Here is a 27,374-nt window from a genome sequence, read left to right as displayed (position 1 = left end):
TGTACAAATCGGTAACAAATAGAGACAGTCCCTGCCCTTTGACAGGCTTACAGTCTAATCGGGGGAGACAGACAGACAAGAACAATGGCAATAAATAGAATCAAGGGAAAGAACATCTCATTAAAACAACAGCAAATAAATAGAATTGGAGGTGTATGAGGAGCACAGAGATGTGAACTGAATGTTTTTTTAGAAAAATAATCCAGGCAGCAGAGTGAAGTACGGACTGAAATGGGGAGAATGGGAGGCAGGTAGATCAGGAGACTGATGCAGACTGATCAAGGCGGGACATTATAAGTGCTTGGATCAGCATAGTACAAGTTTGGATGTGGAGAAAAGGATGGATTTTAGCGACATCGTGAAGGTAGAACTGGCAGGATTTGGTGCTAGATTGAATGTGTGAGATGAATGAGAGAGATGAGTCAAGGATAACGCTAAGGTTAAGCGGCCTTCCCTGATTGCATCCTCATTTCCTCTTTTCCCACTTCCTTCTGCATTGCCCTGATTTGCTCCCTTTATGCAGCCCTCCCTCAACACCACATCACATTTACATAACCATAATTTATATTAATATCTGTTTCCCCCTCTAAACTGTGAGCCTGTTGTAGGCAGGGAATGTGTCTATCAACTTGGTTGCACTGTACCCTCCCAAATGATTAGTACAGTGCTCTGCACCAAGTAAGCACTCATTTACGATTGACTATTATATTGAACTGAACTCTCTCAAGTGCCTAGTACAGTGCTCTGGGCACAGAAAGCACTCATTAAATACCACTGGTTGACTGACTGATAGAATAAGAGGCTAAATATTTGATTACTCCCTCAGGGAATTCTAGAATCCAGAATTGAAAGAGGTCAAAAGTGATCTTTCTCTTCTTTCTTCAGAGGGCCCCGTTGGTCCTATGAAAAAGGATTCCTAAACTGCAGAAAGGGCCAACCACAGCATATGGAGAATACTTTGCTACCCCATGGGCTGAACTTACCCTGCCAGAGCCTTTAGTAAAAGTCATGCTAACTCTGAAGGCAAGAAATACAGCCATTCTAGAAAATTTGTGACATGTGGAACAATAAACACATACCATATTGCTTCTTTCTATCATTGGAGATGGTTGAGGAGTTCCTGAAACTGGAGTGGAGCCTGGTGTCTTGATTTCTTCTATCATTGACATAATTTTTTCTGGCACTTTGGTAGCATCTCCACAAGTTTCCTGCCATTTAGGCAGTTTCGAATTCAGTAACTCAGCAGACTAAAAAAAACCAGAAATATAACCCAACAGTAATAATTACATAGACGGTCTTTGAAAATTCAGTAATACAACAGGGAAGAATGATTATTTTACTCTTAGGTTGACATTTACAATGATACATCCCTGAACTAATACTTTGATATTTCAATAAACAATTTTTGGTACAGTGGCCCTTTTTTCTCTATAGTAACATAACTGTTGGTCAAAGTTACTGCTCTCAAAGAACATGTGCTATAAACTGTTTAAAGGATATCATTTTTATAATTCATAATTAAAATATCAATACCCATATTGTGCTATTTCCTTTCGCCACCTACCTGTAAGTGATAATGGTTTATGTGATTAGTGAAACTGCAGTGTTTGTCAACCAGAAAACAAAATCGCCTTTTCTCTTCAAGAAGAGCTTCTTTGCATCCTTCAGCAATAAATTTCTGAATATCGCTTTGCCGAGATGTGACAGTTTCCACATACTAGGGAAATAGATAATAACAGTAGTTTCAATGTTGGCAATAATAGAAGTGTGATAATTAAAGGTTTGGGTGATCATTCTGTGATTAAAGACTGTCAGATATCCCATATTTCCACTGGGCAATTTGGTGGTTAACAAATCATCATCATTTGATTCAAGAGAAAATTCAAATGCTTTCAGGTGCTACTAATTGCCCTTAGTTACTGAAAACTCAACTCTTGCAGCTATTTGCTACTGACTAATTGTACTAAAGTACAGCAAGTTGGTTCATTATCCATCCTATCATTTGAGTGCCACGGATGAGAAATGGGCTTAGACATGTAAACAGGCTATTTCAAGTACAAAGAATGATCTCTGCAAGATCATAAATACACATATTAAAAAAAACAACAACAAGTTGGGGCATGGCCTTGATTCTTTACTGCCTTTCAACTTCTCACATTCAATCTGTTGCTAAATAATGCTGGCTTTTCCTTTGGCAGCATTTCTCAAATCTGTCCCTTCCTCTCCTTTTAAATGACTGCCACCTTGATCCGTGTGCTGATCAGATTCTGGCCAGACTCATGAATCAGTTTCCTCCCTGGTCTCCCTGCCTCCCTTCTCTAGTCCATACTTCATCTGCTGCACTCCTGAAGTAAAAAAAAAAATCCTAAATAGAATAGCAGTGGCCCTTGCTGCCCTGGAGGTAAGAAAGCTATCTGGGGTGGCAAGGCAGTCTCAAGCTAGACTAATATGTCAGGAGTGAGACTGCTGCTTCTGGACACCAGAGACAGCACAGAGTAGGGGCTTAGCCCATGGTAATATCACTACCACCACCACCCATGTCACCCCACTGCCTCTCCCACCCTGGAATGCCCAGTCTGGGACCTTTTCCTTATAGTGGAGCTAATTCCAGCCAGTTCTAGATGACTTCCGGCCTTGCCTTGCTTCCAGGATCATTTCCTGGGACACATCTCTCCATGTTTGAAAAAGCTCCGAAGGCTTCTCATTCCCATTAAAAAGAAACTAAGGCACTCCATCAGCTCCCTCCCTCATACTTTCCACTCTTCCTCCCCTCTGCTCCAGCTTCATGATTCTCAAGCTGACCAGCTCACTGCACCTCATTCCCATCTCTGCAGCCTCACACCCATTGCTCACATCCTTCTCCCTGACCAGAGCTCCCTCCCCTTTCCAATTTGCCAGATTTCCTCCAGGTGGCTTATCAATTGGTGGTATTTACTGAGCACTTACTACGTGCAGAGGAATGTACTAAGCACTTGTGAGAGTACAATACAACAGAATTAGCAGACATGTTCCCCGCCTCTAACGAGCTTGCAGTCTAGAGGGAGGTTTATATACTTACCCTTAACATTTATATATTCATTCAATCATATTTATTGAGCCCTTCTGTGTGCAGAGCACTGTACTAAGCACTTGGAATGTACAATTCAGCAAGAGAGAGAGACAATCCCTGCCCAACAACGGGCTCACAGTCTAAACGAGGGAGACAGACAACAAAACAAGTAGTCAGACGTCAATACCATCAAGATAAATAGAATCATGGATATATACACATCACTAATAAAATAGAATAGTAAATAATATATACAAATATGCACAAGTGCTGTGGGGAGAAGGGGTAGAGCAGAGGGAGAGAGTAGGGGGAATAGGGAGGGGAGGAGGGGTAGAGGGAAAAGAAGGGCTCAGTCTGGAAGGCCTCCTGGAGGAGGTGAGGTCTCAGTAGGACTTTGAAGAGGGGAAGAGTTAGTTTGGCAGATGTGAGGCAGGCGGGCATTCCAGGTCAGTGGTAGGACGCGGGCCAGGGGTCGACGGCGGGACAGGTGAGAACGAGGCACCATGAGAAGGTCAGCAGCAGAGGAGCGGAGTGGACAGGGTGGGCTGTAGAAGGAAAGAAGGGAGGTGAGGTAGGAGGGGCAAGGTGATGGAGAGCTCTGAAGCCAAGATTGAGGAGCTTTTGTTTCATGCCAAGGTTGATAGGCAACCACTGGAAGTTTTTGAGGAGAGTAGTGACATGCCCAGAGCGTTTCTTCAAGAAAGATAATCTGGGCAGCAGAATGAAGTATAGAATGGAGCGGGAAGAGACAGGAGGATGGGAGATCAGAGAGGAGGTTGATGCAATTGCCATATATACATTTTTAACTTCTTTCATATTTCTAACAGCAGCTATAGCATGGAATAATTCTTTCACCTGTTTTTGGGTAGCTCATGTCTATTAGTTTCCCTCATTTGGCTAAAGTTCCTTGAGAAAACAACTCAAGTACACACTCCTAAACTCTTAAATCAATAATACTATTGAAAACAAGGAAGGTTAACAATAAGAGTATGAGACTCACCTCAATTTCTTTGTGTTCATACTTCAGTGCATTCTTTCCACTTTGACTTTTCCTTTTGATCTTTTTCAATTCTGCTTGAGACTTCTCCAAAGAATCCAACTTATTTCGGTGTTCTGTTTGGTATCTCTTTAGAGTTGCCTGTAATTAAAGTATTTATAAGGACAAATACTCTTACTAAAACATCAAAGAGCTAAACAAATATTTACTAAGGGCATATAGAGTTCTAGGTGCTGCCCAGGAGGACATAACATTTATTAGTAGCAGTAACATTCATTTAGTACTGGCTCAAGGCACCAGACTAAAAACTTTCCACCAGGCTGGAATAAATATATGAAGATTGAACCAAGGCATGCTTTTTCCTTATCCTCCCAAACTCTCTCCTTTTCCTTACACCCTGTGACACAAGCCCCCAACCTTGACTCATCTCCTTCAACCCCCATATTCTGGTCATAAATCGTGTCAATTTTACCTGCTCAACTTCTCCAGAATTTGCTTCTTCATCTCCAAACTGCTACCACACTGGCTCAAGCACGTATCATATCCTGTCTCAACTACTGACTGCATCAGCCACCTCTCAGACCTCCCTGCCTCCAGCCTCTCCAGTCCGTACTTCATCCTGCTGCCCATTTCATTTATCTTTGATTGCTCTGCCCACACCCCTGGCTCAACTGCCTCCAATGGTTATCCATCTATCCATCTCCACATCAAGCAGAAACACCTTCTCATCAGTTTTAAGGCATTCACTTTTCCTTCTTCCTCTATCACTACAACCCAGCCTGCACTTTGCTTATCTAATTCCAATGTACTGTCCCTTGCTCACTCTCACTCCTGTCTGGAACTTCCTTCCAAGACACATCCATCAGATCAGCATTCTCTCCATCCACATAGTCTTAAAATCATAACTCCTCCAGGAAGCCTTCCCTGCCTAAGCTATCCCTCCCTACTGTCTCATCATGCACTCAAATCTCCCCTACCCCTTAGCATGTAAGTACTCACCCCACTCTCATGCCATAACATTTAGGCACATGTCCTTATACTTGGTTGCTTCCCTTATTCTCTGCTTCCCTGACTACACTGTTATCTCTTTGAGGGTGGGGATCATGTCTACCAGCTGTATTGTATTCTCCCAACATTTAGTACAGTGCTCTGCACACAGTATGTGTTCAGTAAATGGCATTTAAGTGCTTACTATGTGCAAAGCACTGTTCTAAATGCTGGGGTAGATACAAGGTAATCAGGGTGTCGCACATAGGGCTCACAGACTTCATCCCCATGTTACAGATGAGGGAACTAAGGCACAGAGAAGTTAAGTGACTTGCTCAAAGTCACACAGCAGACAAGTGGCAGAGTCAGGATTAGAACCCATGACTTCTGACTCCCAAGCACGGGCTCTTTCCACTAAGCCCCGCTACTTCTCCCATCAGTAAATACCACTGATTGGCCCACAATGGGCTCACAGTTTAAGTGAGAGAAAATCCATTTAGCTGAAGATCAGGCAAAAAAAAAAAATAAAAAAGCCAGTAAGCTACATTTGGAGTATTAAGGTGGTAATCTACAGGTATCTCATTGCTCCAGGCAAACATTCCTTGGATATAGCAACTTCCAATACTTGAAAAGTTTGGAAAAACCCAGTGATCCCTGTTATTTTGATCTCTGCTGGGGAAGCAGCATGGCCTAGAGGAAAGAGCACAGACCTGGGAGTAAGAGGATTTGGATTCCAATCCCAACTCTGCCAGTTGTCCACTAGGTGACCTTGGGCAAATCACTGAATTTCTCTGCGCCTCAGTTTCTTCATCTAAAATGGTGATTAAATCCTACTCCCTTCTGCTTAGACTGCAAGTCCCATGTGGAACAGGGACTGTGTACCACTTGATCACCTTGAATCTATCCCTGAGCTTAGTACATAATGCTCAATTCCATTACTATTATTATTATGGAGCTTACATTCAAGAAAGAAAATAGACCATTAATTTTACTTTTCAAGATTTTATGCATGCACAAAAAATATACTCAATTCTATGAAGAACTGTGGGACTACAAAAGGAAGATGAAGAAATACTAAAGGCAGACTTGGGTTTAATGCCTTCAAATTATGCCCTAGGCAAAAACATCTCATTCCTACATAAGAAGGGTAATTATTTTGCTAAGAAGGGTTTCTTGGGGTAAAAAAAGATGTTGGATGGGTGGGCAAAAAACTCTTTCCCCTACCCAACTGAAAAGTTTAGCAACAAAGAGAGGTGGCTGTAAAACAATATCTGGATTAAAGGAATGCATGGGGGAATAGGTGGAAAATGAGAAGCAGTGTAGCCTGGTGGATAAAAGTATGGGAGTCAGAAGCACATGAGTTCTAATTCCGGCTCCACTGCTTTTCTGCTGTGTGACCCTTGGCAAGTCATTTCACTTCTCTGGACCTCAGTTACTTCATCTGCAAAATGGGGATTGAGATTTTGAACTCCATATGGGATAGGGACTGTGTTCAAATTGATTAGCTTGTATCTACCCCAGCATTTACAACAGTGCCTGCATAAAGTAAGCACTTAAATACCATAAAAAATAAAAATGAAAAAATGATGGTTGCAAATCACTATAAATTGGGATTGCCTTGGGGAGGGCTTTGAACCAGTGTGTAAAGTTTGCATTTGAATCAGACAGTAATGCAAGTAGTTGAAGCAGATGGCCTAGTGGAAAGACCACAGGACAAGAGGTCAGAAGACTTGGATTTTAATCCCAGCTCTGCCACATGACTGTTGTGGGTCGCTGGGCAAATCGCTTAACTGCTCTGTGTCTTAGTTTCCTCATCTGTAAAGCAGGATTTAAAATACCTGCTCTCTTCTCCCACTTAGATTGTGATCCCCAACTGGGACAACTGGGACAACTGCTGTGTCTGAATGCACTATATTTTACCCCAGCCCCTAGCATAGTGATTGGCACACATTAAATGCTTAACAAATACCATAATTACTATTATCATCATCACTATTATTAATGGGAGTTGTTGGAGGGCTTCGAGAAGATCTGAGGTTTAGGCAAACTGTCAGGCAAACAGATGTCCCAACTTTTCATTCTGAATAAGGGTTCAAGGAACACACACACACACACATAAACCCCTTCTAAAACACCCCAGAATGTAGGGTGGGAGCCTAATGGAGTGTTATTCTCCATCTGGGGGAAAAAAAAAGGAGAGGCAAATAAACTGGGGCCAAGAAGTGGACATGAGGCTGATGAAGAAAGACTGATTCAGGGCTAGAGGGTCACATAGAGAAAGCTGTCTAGAAGCAGCATGGTCTAGTGGATAGAACATGGGCTTGGGAGTCAGAAGGACCTGAGTTCTAATCCCAGCTCTGCCACTTGTTTGCTGTGTGATCTTGGGTAAGTCATAACTTCTCTGTACCTCAGTTACCTCATCCGTAATATGGGGATTAAGATTGTGGGGCCCTTGTGAGACATGGACTTATTACCACGTACCCATCTAAGTGCTTATACAGTGACTAACACATAATAATAATAATTTTGGTATTTGTTAAGTGCTTATTATGTGCAGAGCACTATTCTAAGTGCTGGGGGAGATACAGGGTCATCAGGTTGTCCCATGTGAGGCTCACAGTTAATCCCCATTTTACAGATGAGGTAACTGAGGCACAGAGAAGTTAAGTGACTTTCCCATAGTCACACAGCTGACAAGTAGCAGAGCTGGGATTGGAACACATGACTTCTGACTCCGAAGTCCGGGCTCTTTCCACTGAGCCATGCTGCTTCTAGTAAGCGATACCATAAAAAACACACAACAACCGTTAAATCTTGTGAGGGAGACCACAGCCTGCTGAGGCCAGGGACATTGTGGCCCAGAGCCCTGAAGCAGCTCCAGCCTCCAGCTGGGCCCCCTTCATAATGAGAGGGGTGAAGATGACAGCCCAAAAAGCTGTGGGAGCAAAATTAAACTAAGTTTCACTTCCCACAGCTCCAATACTATGACACAGCTGGGCTTCACCACTTCCCTGGAGCTCGTGTCTCTGAAGGAAGATGTTTAAACAGCATCATTTTGTACTAATTGAAGGACAACGTTGACGGAGAAACTGGTTATAATGGCCTCTCTTAGGACATCAACTGTGATGTCATTTCACACACATTCTTGTCCTGAATAATAACTCACAGAATGTACAGTGCCCTCTTATAAAGCAATAGTACTGTCCTTAGAGAAATGGGCAGAAGCCTGGAGGAAACTGGATTAGAGCCAAGGAGAAGTGGACTACCTGAATATAAATGCAGGTCTATGTGTGTGTGGGGAGAGGGAGAGAGGGAGAGAAAGAACATGGCTTAGCGGAAAGAGCACGAGTCTGGGAGTTAAGGGACCTGGGTTTTAATCCTGCCTCTGCCACCTGACTGCTGTGTGACCTTGAGCAAGTCATTTAATTTATCTGTGCCTCAGTTTCCTCATTGATAAAATGGGAATTCAATATCTGTTTTCCCTCCTATTTAGATTGTGAACCCTGTGTGGGCCAGGGACTGGGTCCAACTGGATCATCTTGTATGCATGTATGTATTAATCGGTTAATACAGTGCTTGGCACATAGCAAGTCCTTAAAAAGTCCCATGTAAAAGACTAGAGAGACAGAACCAAGTAAGCGCTCAAAAAGCATCACTGACTGGAATTTCAGACAACAAAAGTTACAGGGTAAAACCCAGGGTTTATTCCTGGATAGTTTGGGCATAGTTTGGCACTGAGACAGAAGGAAGGACTAGATCACCTCTAGATGTCTCTTCCATACTTATTTTATAAAATATTTAGCAAATTTTTTTGGTTATGATTACTGGCAATGAGTTTTTCAGAACCTTTTCATCTCTGCAATTTTTAATCATAGCATGAAATAATGATCACTGATTGTCAAAACATCATGGAAAAACATTGTTTTTAAAGGTTGTAGATCCTGCATTGCTAATTTGCAAGGACAAACCAATGCAATTGTACAGTAATAACAGTGTAAATGCAGGTCTAGATACAGTCTTTTGATAGAGAAAAAAATTCAAAGCCCATATATTCCTTAGATATTTTCTCTTCAGCATTTAAATTACACCTCTAGGCTGTGGTAAACCTTGATGGGTGTATGTGTGTGGGGTTGGGGTGGGGGGTGTTTGTATTTGACAGTTGTCTAAGTCAGGGATCAAGGACAGCGGTGGGAGGCTGATGGAGGAAATGCATTATTGGATTGATGACTCACTCTGATTCCTTACATGTACCTAAAATTTGCCTGGGGGATAGGACCAGTCATATGGGGGAAGACCTACATTTAATTGGCATTTACCCTGGAAAGCTGGATCCTAATGAGAGTGGTTGAATTACATTAATGTACTCACGTTCATGTATTTTACATCAAGTTCTGTCTTCTTCTCCAGTTCATGTATAATTTCTTTATGGAATTTTTTGAACTACCCAAAAAAAAAAGGGGGGTAGTTATTAAAAACTTATATAAGCTGTTCAATAAATTTCAAAAGAGTAGATGTGAAAAAGTGTTTACGTACATTTTCATCGAGACTGTCATTGAGTTTCTTGTGTGTAATAGAAATCTCTATAAGAACTTGTCCTGTAAACAAAACCAAATATGTTGCAACGTAATTTCCCTTATCTTTATTAAAAATTTTACAAAAAGAGAGGGAAAGGTAACACTTATAAAATAATGTCCCAAAGTAGAATGAAAGTCAAATATTCATCATTCTAAGAAATAATTCAGGCTTAGAACAGTCAGTGCTTAGAACAGTGCCTGGCACATAGTAAGCGCTTAACAAATACCATTAAAAAAAGGATTCTGCTTCCTTATGATAGTAACTACAAACACTAGGAAACTTAAAATAGGTCTTACAGATGATTGCCTGGGGTTTTTAGAGTAGTTAATCATAACATATTATACTGTTAAAAAAAAACACACCATAATCCCCCCACCCACCCCCGCAAGAAATCTGATCATCTATCTAAAAGAACCACTTTCTATTTTCTAAATGAGCAATGTTACCATTCTAGAATGGAGTACTATAATGTGGCCATGGCAAATAGCATGGCCAGAGTTTAACTTTGCAACTTAAAAATATGACAAGTGATCCATTGTTGATAAAATAATTAGGCCTAGTCAGCTTTACCATAGGGAATGTAAGAGCCCATAAAATAAACAAGCTGGAAGGAAAGAAGGAAGTATTTGGTCCTAACTGCCCCCTACACAAAGCTGTTCCCAGGTCACTGAACAAATGCACTAGGAAGAAGGATTAAAAGAGAGGGGCGATTCATGGGGTTAAGATCACCATCATCACTATGTAATGAACATCTCCTGCTTTCTGCATTGTACAAAGCACTCTTGGGACACAGAATAGTAAGGAGCTTACTATCTAATGGGGAACACAGGTGACACAAATAGTATAAAAACGCAGTGGGAATAAAGTCATATGTATCAACTGTATCGATTAGACTATATGTATCGATTAGACTGTAAGCCCATCAATGGACAGAGATTGTTTCTATCTGTTGCCGAATTCTACATTCCAAGCGCTTAGTACAGTGCTCTGCACATAGTAAGCGCTCAATAAATACTACTGAATGAATGAATGACCTGTAAATAAGTAAATAAAAAATAACAGTTTCAATTATCTGGCCTAGAAAATAAAAAATTGAGAATTAATCTCAGAGCAAAAGGTCAAGAGTTTTCTTCGCTCCATGGAAACTGCCCTCTCTAAGGTCATCAATGATCTCCTTCTTGCCCAATCCAATGGGGTCTACTGCACCCTAATCCTCCTCGACCTCTCACTGCCTTTGCCACTGTGGACCACCCCTTTTCCTGGAAACATTAACAGACCTTGGCTTTGCTAACACTGTCCTCTCCTGGTTCTCTTCTTATCTCTCTGGCTGCTCTCTCAGCCTCTTGCGTGGGCTCCTCCTCTGCTTCCTCTAACTGTGGGAGTCCCTCAAGGCTTGGTTCTGGGTCCCCTTCTATTCTCCATCTACCCCCCAATCCCTTGAAGAACTCATTCACACCCACAGCTTCAACTACCAGCTCCTCACAGATGATTCCCAAATCAACCTCTCCAACCTTGATCCTTCTCCTTCTCTATGTGGCTCAGTGGAAAGAGCCCGGGCTTGGGAGTCAGAGGTCATGGATTTGAATCCCGACTCTGCCACTTGTCGACTGTGTGACTGTGGGCAAGTCACTTAACTTCTCTGTGCCTCAATTACCTCATCTGTAAAATGGGGATTAACTGTGAGCCTCACGTGGGACATCCTGATTACCCTGTATCTACCCCAGTGCTTAGAACAGTGTTCTGCACATAGTAAGCGCTAACAAATACATTACAGCCCCACATTTCCTCCTGCCTTCAGGACATCTCTACTTGGATGTCCAGCTGAAACATCATACATAACATGCTCCAAACCAAACTCAACTTGTCATTCAAACCCTGTCCTCACCACCTTTCCCACCACTGTAGATAGCACCACTATCCTCCCCATCTCACAAGTCTATACCTTGGCATCATCCTTGACTTTTCTATCTCATTCAACCCACATCTTGAATCTGTCACCAAATCCTGTCAGTTCCTCTTACACAAATCCACTAAAATCCACTCTTACTAAATAGACCCTTACTAAAATCCACTGCTACTGCACTGATCCAAGCACTTATCCTATCCCACCTTGACATCAGTCTCCTCACTGACCTCCCTGTCTTCTGTTTCTCCCCACTCCAGTCCACACTTCATTCTGCTGCTGCCTGGGTCATTTTTCTAAAAGTATGCTCAGATCATGTCTCCCTACGCTTCAATAATCTCCAATGGTTGTCCATCCACCTCCACATCCAATAGAAACTCCTTACCACTGGATTTAAAACAATCAGCTTGCCCCCTCCTCTTACCTCACTGATTTCCCACTAAAGCTTCATTCATTCAAAGGTACTTACTGAACCTGAATCTCGTCTATCTCTGACCTGGAACTCCCTCCCCCTTCATTTATGACACACCACAACTCTCCCTTTCTTCAAGGCCTTACTAAAAGTCACATCTTCTCCAAGAAGCCCTCCCCGCCTAAGCTCTCATTTCTTCTACTACCTCTCCTTTCTGCATTACCTATACACTCAGATCTGTACCCTTTAAATCCTTGATATTCACTCCACTCTCAGCCTCACAGCACTTTTGTGCATATCAATTATTTATTTTAATGTCTGTCTCTCCCTCTAGACTCTAAGCTTCTGGGGAGTGAGGAAAGTGTCTCCTGTGTTGTATTGTACTCTCCCAAGTGCTTAGTATTCTACAAACAGTAAGCACTCAAATACCACTGACTTTTCCTTAGGCACACACACCTCTGTGTCCTCAGTTTGCACAGCTTGCCCAAGGCAAGATATTTTATATCTCCCTCCTCCATTAGGGTGGAAGACAATAATAATAATAATGATGATGGTATTTGTTATGTGCTTACTATGTGCCAAACACTGTACTAAGCACTGTGGTAGATACAAGATAATTAGATCCCACATGGGACTCACAGTTTAAGTAAAAGGGTATTGAACCCTCATTTTGCAGATGAGGGAAATGAGGCACACAAGTGAAGTGATTTGACAGCAGGGTACATGGTACAGCTGGGATTACAACCCGGATCTTCAGACTCCCAAGCTTTAGTCTTTCCACTAGGCAACGCTGCTTGTGTGTGGGCAGGGAATGTGTCATTTCCTTGTTTTTATTTCCAAAGCAGTTAAAATAGCATATTGCACCCAACTGTACAATATGAACATCTACTACTACTGTATGACTTTGGGCAAGTCACTTAATTTCTCTGTGCCTCAGTTCCCTCATCTGTAAAATGGGGATTAAAACTGAGCCCCAGGTGGGACAACCTGATCACCTTGTATCCTCCCAGCGCTTAGAACAGTGCTTTGCACATAGTAAGTGCTTAACAAATACCACTATTATTATTACTACTACTAATCCAGTAGACCCGCCAGAAGGGCACAAAGACTGGGTATTGTTGTAAAGATGGAGCAGAAGGGGCATATGTGGCAAAAATGTGAGGGGCTTTGCTGAGAAGAGAGTTCGAGCCTGGGCAGTGGAAGAAGTAGAAGCAGGGATGGCATGTGCCTTGACCTCCTCAACCACTGGATCACTGAGCCGCTTTTTTTTTAAAAGGGTATTTGTTAAGTGACCCTCAGTCTAAAAATCCCTAATTTTCATTTGAGGAAACTAAAGCACAGAAGTGAAGTGACCTACCCAAGATCACACAGCAGACAAGTGGTATAGCCAGAATTTGAACCCAGGTCCTTCTGACTCCCAGGCCAGTACTCTATCCACTAGTCCACGCTGCTTCTCTGGTAACCCATGCAGCTTCCCCACCCAACTCATCCTGGGGCCTCCTTCTTGCCTCGCTACATCCTTGGGGATGGTGGAGTAAATAGAGAAGCAGCGTGGCTCAGTGGAAAGAGCACGGGCTTTGGAGTCAGAGCTCATGAGTTCGAATCCCAGCTCTGCCACTTGTCGGCTGTGTGACTGTGGGCAAGTCACTTAACTTCTCTGTGCCTCAGTTCCCTCATCTGTAAAATGGGGATTAAGACTGTGAGCCCCACGTGGGACAACCTGATTCCCCTATGTCTACCCCAGCACTTAGAACAGTGCTCGGCACATAGTAAGTGCTTAACAAATACCAACATTATTATTATTAATAATAATAGTAATAACAACAACAATAATAATATCGGTATTTATTAAGCACTTTCTATGTGCCAGGCACTGTGCTAAACTCTGGGGTAGTTACAAGCAAATAGGGTTGGACATAGTCCCTGTCTCAAGTGGGGCTTACAGTCTCAATCCCCATTTTACAGATGAGGTAACTAAGGCCCAAGAATAATACTAATAATGATATTTGTTAAGCACTTACTATGTGCAAAGCACTGTTCTAAGCATTGAGGAGATACAAGGTGATCAGGTTGTCCCATGTAGGGCTCACAGTCTTAATCCCCATTTTACAGATGAGGGAACTAAGGCACAGAGAAGTTAAGTGACTTGCCCAAAGTCACACAGCTGACAAGCAGTGGACACGGGATTATAACCCACGAACTCTGACTCCCAGGCCCGGGCTCTTTCCACTGAGCCACGCTCCTCCTCTAGCGAAATGAAATGACTTGCCCAACATCACACAGCAGACAAGTGGCAGAGCCGGGATTAGAACCTTCTGCCACCCAGGCCCACGCTCTATCCATTAGGCCACACTGCTCCTCTGAAATACAGCTTCTGCAGTGGCAGCTGCAGCAGCACAGAGTAGCCTCCACAAAATGGATAATGTTGGGAAGGACACAGCTGTGGCAGTCACTGAGGCTAAGATTGTCAGACTCTGAGCTGTGAGAGAAGCCTGAAGTTCTACTTTTCTAGCCACAGTACCCTAGAGCTCTTCATTTATTTTGTATTTATCCCCATCCCTGTCTTATGTTCATTTTATGTTTTCCTTGTATCTCTCTCCAGTCTCCTTCCCACCTAATTCTTAGATTTTCACCCGCTTGAGGACCAGGGCCTCCCATCTAATTCTCATTCATGTAGTTTTTCCAAGTGCTCTGTAGAGTGCTTTGCACTCAATAAGTGCTTAATGAAAACTACTACTGCTACTCATAACTCCTCTTTTCAACAGTCCTTTTTTTTTGAATCCCCTATTTTGCACCTTAATTAGACTATTAAGGTCATGTGCCATTCATTCAAGGGTTGATTTAGGCAATCTTTTTTTTTTTTTTGGCAAAATTGCAGATAAATGCTTAGTTCGGAGCATATAGGAGGCCATGTGTCATAAAAAATGTTTTGAAATGATTGAGTGTATCTATTTTAGAGAGTATTTCTGAAGCAAATTTATGGTAGTTGCAGAAATTTTCCGCTCACTTCTCAACTTTGCTCCAGGAATAATCAAGCCCAAATACTTTATTTATGTGCTATCACTGTACAAAAAGACTCAATCTGTTGAAAGATACCCGAGATAGCTTTTATGTATCGGTGCATTTATAAACCAATTTCCCATGTAAAATTTTTCTAGCAGTTGCATATGAAGCATCTAGAGATGGGAAAATCTCCAGCAAAGTTTCCATCAGTTTCCAACAGTGTTTCCCATATAGGAAACTGGAATTCCTAAGGGATTCTGAGAGGGTCCAAAACGAGTTATGGCACTCTCCATCTATTTGGTGGTAATGGCAGAGCACAATCCATTCTCTGCTCCACTCGTTTCCATGTCCCTTTTCACTTATCACCTCGCCCCATGACCACCTCAGTTCCCACCTGCCTCTATGTTATTACTAAGGACTGTAATGTTGCATCATGCTGAACAGCACTGAGAACTTGCCTTATTTTTTGACAGAAAAATAAGGGGCCTATAACAGATCCTCCTCCCCCCCTCACCAACCCAGGAGGCCACCCCCCTGGTCTGGGTTGCAAATCAATATTAAGTAGGAATAGCTTTATTAAACATTGTTATGGGCAGGGAATGTGACTATTACATATTGTTATATTGTACTCTCCCAAGTGCTTAGTACAGTGCCCTGCACACAGTAAGTGCTCAATATATACCATTGAGCATTTGTACTAAACACTGGGAGAATACATAGGTGAGAATTAAGCACAGTCCCAGTTCTGGTCCCTGTACCTTGAGGGGCTTACAATCTAACAATTACCAATCTAACAATTAACAAGGGAGTGCCTCTTTCTCCTCAGGGGCTAGGGGTGGGGGGTGGGGGAGTAGAGAGAGAGTGAGAGAATCTGGTGAAAAATATTTTTAAGAATTACATTTTTTTTTTTAAACTCCCTGAAGATGGTGGGAATCCTGGATGCTGCTGACTCTGCTTGTTCCCCAGAGCCCCGGCCAAAGGGAATTGGGAAGAGGATAGCGGGTTAGCCAAAACTGGGATTAGGGCAATGGAAAAAAGCCCTCAGCCCAACTCTTCTATTGGCCCCACCCTCCAGGAGCTCCCAACCTCTCTCTATCCCTAGAGCTCTCGAACAACACCCAAGATCGCCAGGAAACGGTGCAGGAGTGGCAGGGGGGAGGGCGGGCCAGGTTGGCAGCAGTGGGAAGATAGTAGTAGGTTGGGATTTGGAACCGTGGAGGGTGGGGAAGACAGGTCTGGTATTTTCCCCTAACCCCCCCGTAACTGCCTGGAAGGACATGTCTACCAGATCTGAGCCCAGCACTTGGATCACTTCTGCAAGATACAGATCCCATCTCACCTTCTAATCCCCAACCCTGATGGGAGGGATAAAGGATTGGATCTTTAGGACAATTAGAGTCTGTCTGGCTCCCCGCTTCCCACTCTGGGGTTGGGATTGCAGGTATTGGAAGAGAGACTGGGTTAAGGATTGTCAGAGGTTGGTGGGGAACTAGGTTGGGACTTCCTTGACTCCTGACCCCCACCTTCATTCTCCACTCCCCCTGTAGCTCAGAGCAGAATGGAACCAGGATCTAGGGGCGCTTTTCTGTGGGTTGCCTGCTGAGATGAGACTGCAGAAGCAACCTTCCGCTCCAAGTGGATCAATCAGTGGAGTTTGCTCCACTAACAAGGAATTATTTCTTGCTGGGGGATGAGGAGATTAAAAAATATTCATGGGTTGAAAACATTTTCTACAACTGCAGAGGATTTTGAAAAAGGAATGGAGTCTCACCTGTCTGAGATGGTTTTAAGGTGGTTCAGGATGAAGAAAGGTGGGGAAGACCAGATCAATATTTCTAACCTCTTTCAGTCAGGGCACACAAATGTCTGAACAACAGTCTGTCGGCCAATCCCCAAATCTCTTCGCCCCCAAATGGGGATACCGCCAAACAACTACAGAGGAAGTTAAATACTGTGATTTTCTCAATCGGAACCCCTTTGGAATTGGGGGCTGATTTTCCCTGTGCACATGTGAAATAAAAGTGACAGCTGCTTTGTGTTAGAAACCCATGGATAGAGAGGACTTCTTCAAAGTTCCTTCAGTTCTCTGAATCTCCATCTGCTGACTGAATACATAAATCTACTCCACCCCCCTATCTGTTTTCCCAATTAGCAGGAAATCTTGTTTTTGCTTCTGGAAAAAGCTCTGACTCAGTAAAGAGCATGGTTCTAGTAATAGAAGCTATTAGAAGAGAGGGCCGGTATGGATTTTCATTATTACATACCAGTCTGGGAATTTCCTTCAAGTCAATAACCCTGACTGGGCAAAAACATTTTGAGTGTTGGAAGCATAGTATTAACAAAGTCCATCCATACCTACTCACAGTATCAACACCACCTTATCGTACTAGTTAACTCATAGTCATAAGGAAGTTCTTGTGTCACATACATGCAACAAAAATATTTTCATATTCCCTAACACAAACATGCCTCACATTCCAATCTACATACTGCTAAAATCTGGAAAAGTCTTGAATTAAATTTACACATGCATTTTACTCTTAACATGACTGTATATACATATATATATATATATATACATATATATATATATATATATAAATATACACATCATATAAAAAGTGTTCTTATGGGGTTTGAAAGGAAAAAAACAACAAGCTAGAAAAAGGACTTTATTTTTACTCCTAGACTCACCCTTTTCCCCAGGAAATATTTTTTTCTAATTTTTTTCTTCAACCTCTGTGTCTATCTCATCTTTCATTTAACCCCCATGATGAGAGCCACTTTTCTTGTTTACACCCTCTCCCAATAAACACTCCAAGACCCTTTTCCTGCTTGCCATGCCACATTTGAAGCATCAGTGTATCTGGTTGCCATTGGACATAAGCTATGTAAAATGCACTGAAATTTTACAATAGCTCATTCAAAACAGTGCATTTAAAACAAAGTGATCCTATTTCCATAGTGAGCCAGGAGAGGAAAAACGCTGTAAAGGTACATGCAGAAGACACAGCAACACAGAAACCAGAAAATGAGAGGCTGGGGCAACAGATTCAAAAACATACATCCACAGCTATCTTTGGGGTGAGACAGTGTGCCACAAAATGAGCAGAAGCAGAGGAAAAACCCCATTTATGGATGCTTATCATTTTGGTGTGATGTCCATTTTTGCCAGGCGGTTGTGCCAAAAAATCTTCAGGGAATAACCCACAGAAGAGGCCATAGGGGAAGAAGAGAAAGATGCAGCGACTAACCTCTTTTTAGTCAGGGCACACAAATGTCTGAACAGTCTGTAGGCCAATCCCCAAATCTTTCCACCTCCAACATGGGGCACCTCCAAACAACTACAGAGGAAGCTACTGTAAATTCAAGTACAGGAAGGCGGGCAGTATTTACTTCTTATCCCCTATAGTTACTGTGCCTGACTGCAAAAGTGAAAGGCCCTTGCTGGGCTTCCCATCACTGCCATGGCTGCCCTTGCCATTCACACCCAAGTGGGACTTTTCTGTGGCTACTACCAGCTTTTTGGGGGTCTCTGGTAGGACAGATGGTCAAAATCCAGGAATGTCAATCAATCAATGGCATTTATTGAGTGCTTACTATGAGCAGAGCACTATACTAAGCACTTGGAAGAGTACAACAGTATTAGTGGACACATTCCCTGCCCATAATGAGCTTACCGTCTAGAGTTTCCTGCCTAATTTTGGACTCCTGATGACCTAATACATTCAATAAATAAGACACTTGATCAGATTCCTGAAGGAGATTTTTAAAAAAACAACACTTTAAAATATAGTCCTGAAAATCATGCAATGTGTTCTTTGTAAAGCAAGCTGAGCTAAAAAGCCAACTATGGTAATAAAAATATTTTAACTTATCCCCCAGAGTGGTACAGATGAGAAGCGTACTATTCACACATGTTTTTCTAGAGGTCTACTTCACGCAATTGATTTCTACAATTTTATTTAACGTGTGCTTCTGAGAAATGCACTACCAAAACAAAATATTTTGCGGGTGACTGGTACCTTATGAAAGCTAAATGGCAGAGTTTGAAGCTTCAGTGTTGACAGCTCTTCAACAACATTGTGTCCTGGCTCAACTCTCTCCTCACCCTTTAGCACTCCCTTCCTATGGTTTCTTGTTCACACTACAGCGCAAAGACTAACTAAAATAACCCATTCACCTGGTGTGTCCGGAATGGAAAACCTGACATTCACAACTTGTTTTTCTTGTCTCTCACAGCCCTTGGAATTTTGCTGCAGACTTCAAATTATCAGACGTGGAATATGGGGTCAGAGACATTAAAAAATTGCTTCCCCCCTCCACTTTGCTGGGATGATGCATACTCCCCAAATATACATCTTGAAATATAAACTGTAAATGCATCACATTTTACTTCAAGAACTTTCAGTAACTTCATGGAAGTCATATCAAATGAGTCTGTTTATTTTTATACTTGTAACCTGCTCTTACATAAATTACTCTCTTGCTTAGAGCAAAATTTGAAGTGGTTGGTGTTGAGGGGCGAGAGGAAGGGAGGGGCAGCCTAAATTATAAATGCAGATTTTAGGCAGGCCTGGGCTAGAATCAACTTGATACCACCAGAAAGCCAGAGGCCCCAGGTGTACTAGCTTAATCATTTCATTTCCTCTCGTCTCTCTTTTAGGTTGAGTCAACATTTTGAGAAAGAACCCAGAATCAACATGGGATGAAGGGGCAGGGGATGAAGAGAGTGAGAGAAAAAACAGCAGGAACACACATTCGCACACGTACTATTTCCCCGGCTCTCAAAGTCCTTGTCTCAGATGCTCATGCTCTACCTGTTACCCATCATAGGTTCAATCAATCACTAGTATTTAAATTATGGTATTTGTTAAGCACGTACTATGTGCCAAACACTGTTCTAAGCACTGGAGTAGATATGAAGTAATCAGGTTGTCCCAGTGGGGCTCACAGTCTTAATCCCATTTTACAGATGAGGCACAGAGAAGTTAAGTGACTTGCCCAAAGTCACACAGCTAATAAGTGGAGGAGCCAGGATTAGAACCCATGACCTCTGACTCCCAAGCCCGTGCTCTTTCCACTATGCCAAGCTGCTTTATTCAGTGGTTACTGTTTGTTCTTAAAGTCAGCTTGCACCAGAGAAGCCACATACACAACCAAAAATATATATTTGGCACTACAGAGCAAAAGCTGCTGCAAAATTCTGCTACCTTGGCAATTCACTGACCAACAGTGCAATGATAGCTAATGAAATGCGAGAAGTAGCATGGCTTAGTGGATAGAGCACAGGCATGGGGGTCAGAAGGATCAGGGTTCTAATCCCAGCTCTACCAGAAATCTGCTCTGTGACCTTGGGCAAATCCCTTAACATCTCTGTGCCTCACTTCCCTCATCTGTAAAATGGGGATGAGCAGGACACACACTGTGTCCAATCTGATTACTCTGCATCTACCCCAGCACTTAGAACAGTGCCTGGCATATAAGCATTTAGTTAATCTCAAGGACAAAAAAAAACCCAGAAAAAAGAGAATCGAGGGGGCCAAGGTATCCTGTGGGAGACTCTCAAGTAGTGTGTGGCAGCAATGTGGTATTGGCTCCCGGCCCAGATGGACAGACTGCAGAGCTGTACTGTGGTCTAAGCTTCTCTAAAGGCTGGGAGGCAAGAACCCCATTCTGCCTCCTCGAGCACCTCCATCAAGGTCACTTATGGTCAGACTCAATATCACACTGCAAGACGAGATCACCAATGATGGAGTTCTGTGACCTAGTCAGTCTCCTTAGCTTCTCCATTATGCTCGTTAAAACAGCCGTGCTGGATGGAATATGTAAAGAGAATACGTGACAGCAGGAAGCCCAGACAGCTGTCTTATGGAGAGCTGAAAATGGGAAACTGAAAACAAGAAGGGCCAAGCAAGTATTGTAAGGCTACAACCAAGCCCAGATTAAGCCAAGGGTCAGGATTTTTTCCCTGATGCAAAGTGGAAGGTATATCCCCTGATGATTTCTGAGGAGGGGAGGCCTGTGCAGAACAGCATTTTAGAAAAGAGATCCAAGCAGCAGACTGAAGTGTGGACTGGAGAGGGAGGAAGAGGCCAGGAGACCAGTGATGAGGCTGATATAGTAATCTAGTTGAGTTGTGACTAATACTGGGACCAAAGGTGGTGGCTATTTTGTGGAGAGAAAGAGTCAGATCTAGGAGATTTGGGGAAGAAAAATGTGCAGGATTTAGCAACAGTCAGAATGTGAGATTTGAAAGAGAGCAAGAAGTCATGGATAATACAAAATTACAGGCTTCAGAGACAGGGAGAATGGTAGTGTTGATGGGAGTGGTGGTGGTAAAGGTAGTGGGGGGTGAGGATTTGGAAGGAAACATAAGGAATTCTAGACATCTTCATCTTAAAGTGCTGGAGACGCATCTATGGGGGGATGTCCTAGAGTTAAGAGGAAGTGCAAGGTGGCACAGGAAGGGAGGCAGTAAAGGATTAAGAAGATAGATTTAGGAGTCAATTTTTTAAGGTATTTGTTAAGCACTTACTATGTACCAGGCACTGTACTGTGCACCAGGGTAGAGACAAGCTAATCAGATTGGATGTAGTCCATGTCCCACATGGGGCTCACAGTGAATCCCCATTTTACAGATGAGGTAACTAGGGCATAAAAAAGTTGAAACTTGCCCAGTGTCACACAGTGACAAGTAGGTAGAGCTGGGATTAGAACCAAGGTCCTTCTGACTCACAGGTCCGTGCTTTATTCACTAGGCCACGCTCCTTCTCTGAAAAACCCATCTGATAAAAGGTTGTAGCAGAAGCCCTGGAAAAGGATGAGCTCACCATCATGGTAGAGTCCTCTTTGGCTAGAACAACTTGAGAGTGGCTATATGAATCACCCTTCCACCCCAAGAAATAGGATAGAAAGGGGCTCATAAGGTATGGTGAAGAGGGAAGCTGGTGACCTCTCTACTTTATTTCTGAATTACCATAGTTATTAGAAGCAGTCCCATCAGTATATTTTTGGAGGATGCAATGGAACCCAGCATGTGAGGCCACCTTATAGACCAACAAAAGATGGTCTCTATGAAAAAGGTACAATCACAGTGAGATAGAAAGGAGTGGTAAATTCAGGGAAATCCACAGAACTAGAAGTGATTGATACAATCAAAACAGAAAACTAAGACCCTGATATTGAGTGACTACTGCAGAAGAAGAAGCAGCGTGGCTCAGTGGAAAGAGCACGGGCTTGGGAGTCAGAGGTCATGAGTTCGAATCCAAGCTCTGCCACTTGTCAGCTGTGTGACTGTGGGCAAGTCACTTAACTTCTCTGTGCCTCAGTTACCTCATCTGTAAAATGGGGATTAACTGTGAGCCTCACGTGGGACAACCTGATTACCCTGTATCTACCCCAGCACTTAGAACAGTGCTCTGCACATAGTAAGTGCTTAACAAATACCAACATTATTACTGCATACAAACCTTTCTACTAAACACTTCAGAGAGTACAACAGAATTAGCAGACATGATTCCTGCTTCAAGGATAATTTAATTTAATTGGGGAGGACCAATACTAAAATAAATTGCAGCTAGGGGAAGAAGGACAGTGGGACATGTATGGAAGCTAGTGCTTAAATAACAGAATACCTAAGATATGTGTATAACAGTGCTCTGCACATAGTAAGCGCTCAATAAATACTACTGAATGAATAACTGCTATGAGAGGCTGTGAGTGCTTCAGTGCTTTGGTGGTGCAGATGATGCAATTTAGGGGGATATAGGAAGGCATGATTAGAAACTAATCAGGGAAAGCTTCCTGGAAGAGAAAACTTATGCACAGATGATTACTATCCTAAACCAATTCTAATACTAATTGTGGTATTTGTTAAGTGATTTCTGTGTGCAAGCACTAAGTATTAGCACTGGGGTAGATACAAGATAATGTCCCACAAGGGGCTCACAGTCTAAATAGGAAAGAAAAATAGATAACGAGTACCATAATAATAATCCCCCCTTTTAGACCATGAGCCCGGCGTTGGGCTGGGATGGTCTCCATTATGTAGATGAGGGAACTAAGGCACAGACAAGGTAAATGACTTGCTCAAAGTCATACAGCGGATCAGTGATGGAGCTGGGATTAGAACTCCCTCTGATTTCTGTTCTCAATCTGTAAAACATCTTTAATAGTGCCTGAATGAAACTGATTGATTTCTCCAATCTGGCTTCCGTCCCCTCCACTCTACCGAGACTGCTCTCTCTAAGGTCACCCATGACCTCCTTCTTGCCAAATCCAATGGCTCCTACTCCATTCTGATCCTCCTTGACCTCCCTGCTGCCTTTGACACTGTCGACCATCCCCTCCTCCTCCATACCTTATCTCACCTTGGCTTCACGGACTCTGTCCTCTCCTGGTTCTCCTCTTACCTCTCTGGCCGATCATTCTCGGTCTCCTACGCTGGAGCCTCCTCCCCCTCCCATCCTTTAACTGTTGGAGTTCCTCAAGGGTCAGTTCTCGGCCCTCTTCTGTTCTCCATTTACACTCACTCCCTCGGTGAACTCATCCGCTCTCACGGCTTTGACTACCATCTCTACGCAGATGACACGCAGATCTACATCTCCGCCCCTGTCCTCTCCCCCTCCCTTCAGGCTCACATCTCCTCCTGCCTCCGGGACGTCTCCACCTGGATGTCGGCCCGCCACCTAAAACTCAACATGAGCAAGACTGAGCTCCTCATCTTCCCTCCCAAGCCCGGTCCTCTCCCAGACTTCTCTATCACCGTGGATGGCACGACCATCCTTCCCGTCCCGCAGGCCCGCAATCTCGGTGTCATCCTTGACTCGTCCCTCTCGTTCACCCCACACATCCTATCCGTTACCAAGACCTGCCGGTTTCACCTCTACAATATCGCCAAGATCCGCCCTTTCCTCTCCACCCAAACGGCTACCTTACTATTACGGGCTCTCGTTATATCCCGGCTAGACTACTGTGTCAGCCTTCTCTCTGACCTCCCTTCCTCCTCTCTCGCCCCGCTCCGGTCTATTCTTCACTCCGCTGCCCGGCTCATCTTCCTGCAGAAACGATCTGGGCATGTCACTCCCCTTCTTAAACAACTCCAGTGGTTGCCTATCGACCTCCGCTCCAAACAAAAACTCCTCACTCTAGGCTTCAAGGCTCTCCATCACCTTGCCCCTTCCTACCTCTCCTCCCTTCTCTCTTTCTACCGCCCACCCCGCACGCTCCGCTCCTCTGCCGCCCACCTCCTCACCGTCCCTCGGTCTCGCCTATCCCGCCGTCGACCCCTGGGTCACGTCCTCCCGCGGTCCTGGAATGCCCTCCCTCCTCACCTCCGCCAAACTGATTCTCTTTCCCTCTTCAAAACCTTACTTAAAAATCACCTCCTCCAAGAGGCGTTCCCAGACTGAGCTCCTCTTCCCCCTCTACTCCCTCTGCCATCCCCCCTTTACCTCTCCGCAGCTAAAGCCTCATTTTCCCCTTTTCCCTCTGCTCCTCCACCTCTCCCTTCCCATCCCCACAGCACTGTACTCGTCCGCTCAACTGTATATATTTTCGTTACCCTATTTATTTTGTTAATGAACTGTACATCGCCTTGATTCTATTTAGTTGCCATTGTTTTTACGAGATGTTCTTCCCCTCGACGCTGTTTAGTGCCATTGTTCTTGTCTGTCCGTCTCCCCCGATTAGACCGTAAGCCCGTCAAACGGCAGGGACTGTCTCTATCTGTTGCCGACTTGTTCATCCCAAGCACTTAGTACAGTGCTCTGCACATAGTAAGCGCTCAATAAATACTATTGAATGAATGAATGAATAGACTGAACTTTAATGTCTGCAGTATATGAGAAGAAAATCAACAATGATGTTATCCTGACACAAATTTCCTTAGAGCTACTGAACATAATTGTCTTTAAATTATTCACATTATGAAATTGAATACACATGGTTCATCATTTCATAGGAAGCAATTAAAACAAGGCAGACTAAAAACTAGATTTGACGAATAAACTATTGCATATTTTGTTTTAAAGCACACCATAAAGGAAAAGTAAATGAATGTGTTACTGCAAGTGAAAAAAGAGAGAATTGAAAGCAAAATCTAATATATTCTTTGAAATACTGTTTTGAAAAAATAAACTTTTATGCTTCACTCTACTGTTTAATATATTTGGGGGCATAAACACTTACGGGATTGACATTGATATCACAGGAAATTCAGATACTTTCTCATATCTTAATAAAATAATAATTTTCTATGAGTTAAATTTAGCAGATAAAATTCCTGGCTTTCTGCACTATGAAATGGGATCTGCCTATGGTTAAGATTTTGGCTTCACTGACAAGACATGTTTTTGTCTAGAAAGCTTAAATGTAAGGTCCTAAGAACTACTGCTTCAAATCTGGGGCTAAATCACTAACTGGGGAAAAATTTAAGTGAAAGAACTTTCCTTTCTTACAATTCCAATTCAGTTGACCACAATGATTTTCCATTTTAGAAATATTACTTTAAATTCAACTTTTGGAGTAGAATGGAGAAGACATTTTTGGAAGGATAGAGTAAAACTATGTTTCTCGCAAATGGCAACTTGGAGTACTGAAGTGATGTAAAATATTCAAGTCTTGTATTATCAAGGAAAAAATACAGCTCATTTTGATGTGAAAATTCTGTTTTGGTCTAAAGAAGCCAACTACTGGAAATATTGATGCTGTTTGTTCTTAACTGCCATGAAAAGGCCATCTAAATAATGTATTTTATTTTAAAGAATCATTATTACAGGTCTTTTTGAATGGGTAGTGTGGGGCAGGAGGGGGAAATCTCAAGATGTATTCAACAGCAGTCAGAAGTGCTATCAGAACACTGGGTGTCATAATAGTAATCAATTAATGGTATTTATTGAGCATTTACTATGTGCAGAGCAATGTATTAAGTGTGTTGGGGTCAATACAAGGTAATCAGGTCAGACAGTCCCTGTCCCACATGGGGTTCACAGTCTAAATAGGAGGGAAAACAGGCATTTAATCTCCACTTTACAAATGAGGAAACTAGGGCCCAGAAGTGAAGTCATTTGCCCAAGGTCATAAAGCAGGCAACAGGCAGAGTACCACCAGGAAGGATATTAAAAATAAAACAGAAAGCCCTAGTCTTGTCACTAAAATCATAGCTGCTAAGCCATTCTGGTTGATTCACCAAAGGAAAAACTTTCCAAGCTCTGTTAAGATATTGTGAAAATGATCAACAAGAATAGACTAAAAAAAGATGAATCTCAGCGGTGGCTGAGAGTCCATGACTGAATTCCACAAAAACATCAATCAATCACTGAGCACTTATTGTGTGCAGAACACTGTACTGAGCACTTGGGAGAGTGCACGATAGCAAAGTTGGTGGATACGTTCCCTGCCCACCAGTAATTTATGGAATAGATGGAGGGCCTGGATAATGCAAACACAGAACCGTTGCTCAGAATCAGAGGACCATTGGGCACTCATTGAGCCTGAAGGTAGTAGATTCAAGGTACACAACAGGAAAGATTTTTGCACAGAGGGTGATGTTAGCATATCAAATTTGTTAGCACAGGATTGTAGACAGGCGGGTCATATCAAGGAAGTGTCAAGGAAGAGTTTGGATCAATTTGTGGCTCATATGAATGTGTGCTATTATAGGCAAAAGTTAGGGATGTTAGATCATACATTCTTAACTAGCAAGATGGATACAAAGCCGGGCAACTCCACCACAATGACCTCTTGATTCCTTCCCAATGTTCACTGGTCTGACTATTTTAAAAAGTTCTTATCCTACTCTTAGCATCTAATTAGGAGGGGGCTGGTCGATCATAAATATGCATATTTTCGAAGCAATCGAAACTGGATAATGGGAAGTCTCTGACTTTTAATTTTAGATTATGGCTTAACTAGCCCGATAAACTGGTTCTAAAATTCATTTTATACTTCCCTTATAATTTGCAAACAACTAATTATGGAGCAGCACCCCCACTACACCACAACTGACAAATTTTACAAACAAACCAAGACTTAGTAATAAAGAAAAAATAATGTGGCACATTTTCCATCATTAAAAGATTAAGAGTTTACTAACATCACACAAAATGAGACATTATTAAAAATTAATCTTGACTAGCAAGTTAAGGCCGAAGTAGAACCATTTAATGTCACACAAAAAGAACCAGATGCATTGTAAATAATGAATGAAGGTGACAGAGCCTGCTTTTCCAATTGTCACATCAATAATTTTAATAACTAAGTTTTTTGAAGGTATTTTTGGGTATGCCTTAAAGAAATGCTACACCTTAACAAATGTGAATAAAACCACAAAGTTTTAATGCAAATCTTAGAACATGGCATGAAATGGTACTTTTGCCATGTACTAAAAAAAGTTGCTTTCCTCCAGAAAGCAAATCAGATCAAACACTACACACTGTGAGCCGAA

At 42.6% G+C, this 27,374-nt stretch overlaps 1 protein-coding gene across 2 annotated transcripts in view; it reads right to left on the bottom strand.

Annotated features, from left to right (window-relative positions):
- BAIAP2L1 (BAR/IMD domain containing adaptor protein 2 like 1) overlaps window positions 1-27,374 on the bottom strand; it is an 84,925-nt gene that overhangs the window by 22,322 nt on the left and 35,229 nt on the right. The window contains exons 4-8 of one of the 2 annotated variants that reach the window (XM_029058268.2): window positions 9,567-9,628; window positions 9,402-9,473; window positions 4,050-4,187; window positions 1,565-1,717; window positions 1,080-1,247 (exon numbers count right to left, since the gene is read on the bottom strand). In XM_029058268.2, coding sequence (XP_028914101.1) covers window positions 1,080-1,247; window positions 1,565-1,717; window positions 4,050-4,187; window positions 9,402-9,473; window positions 9,567-9,628 — 593 coding nt within the window. The remainder of the gene's footprint in view (window positions 1-1,079; window positions 1,248-1,564; window positions 1,718-4,049; window positions 4,188-9,401; window positions 9,474-9,566; window positions 9,629-27,374) is intronic. The other variant, XM_029058271.2, reaches the window with a different exon arrangement.

This window comes from Ornithorhynchus anatinus, chromosome 2, assembly GCF_004115215.2.
Source record: "Ornithorhynchus anatinus isolate Pmale09 chromosome 2, mOrnAna1.pri.v4, whole genome shotgun sequence".
In the NCBI taxonomy this organism is placed as follows: Eukaryota; Metazoa; Chordata; class Mammalia; order Monotremata; family Ornithorhynchidae; genus Ornithorhynchus; species Ornithorhynchus anatinus.
Note: the sequence above shows the minus strand (reverse complement) of the source record. Positions and strands in the feature narration are given on the sequence as shown.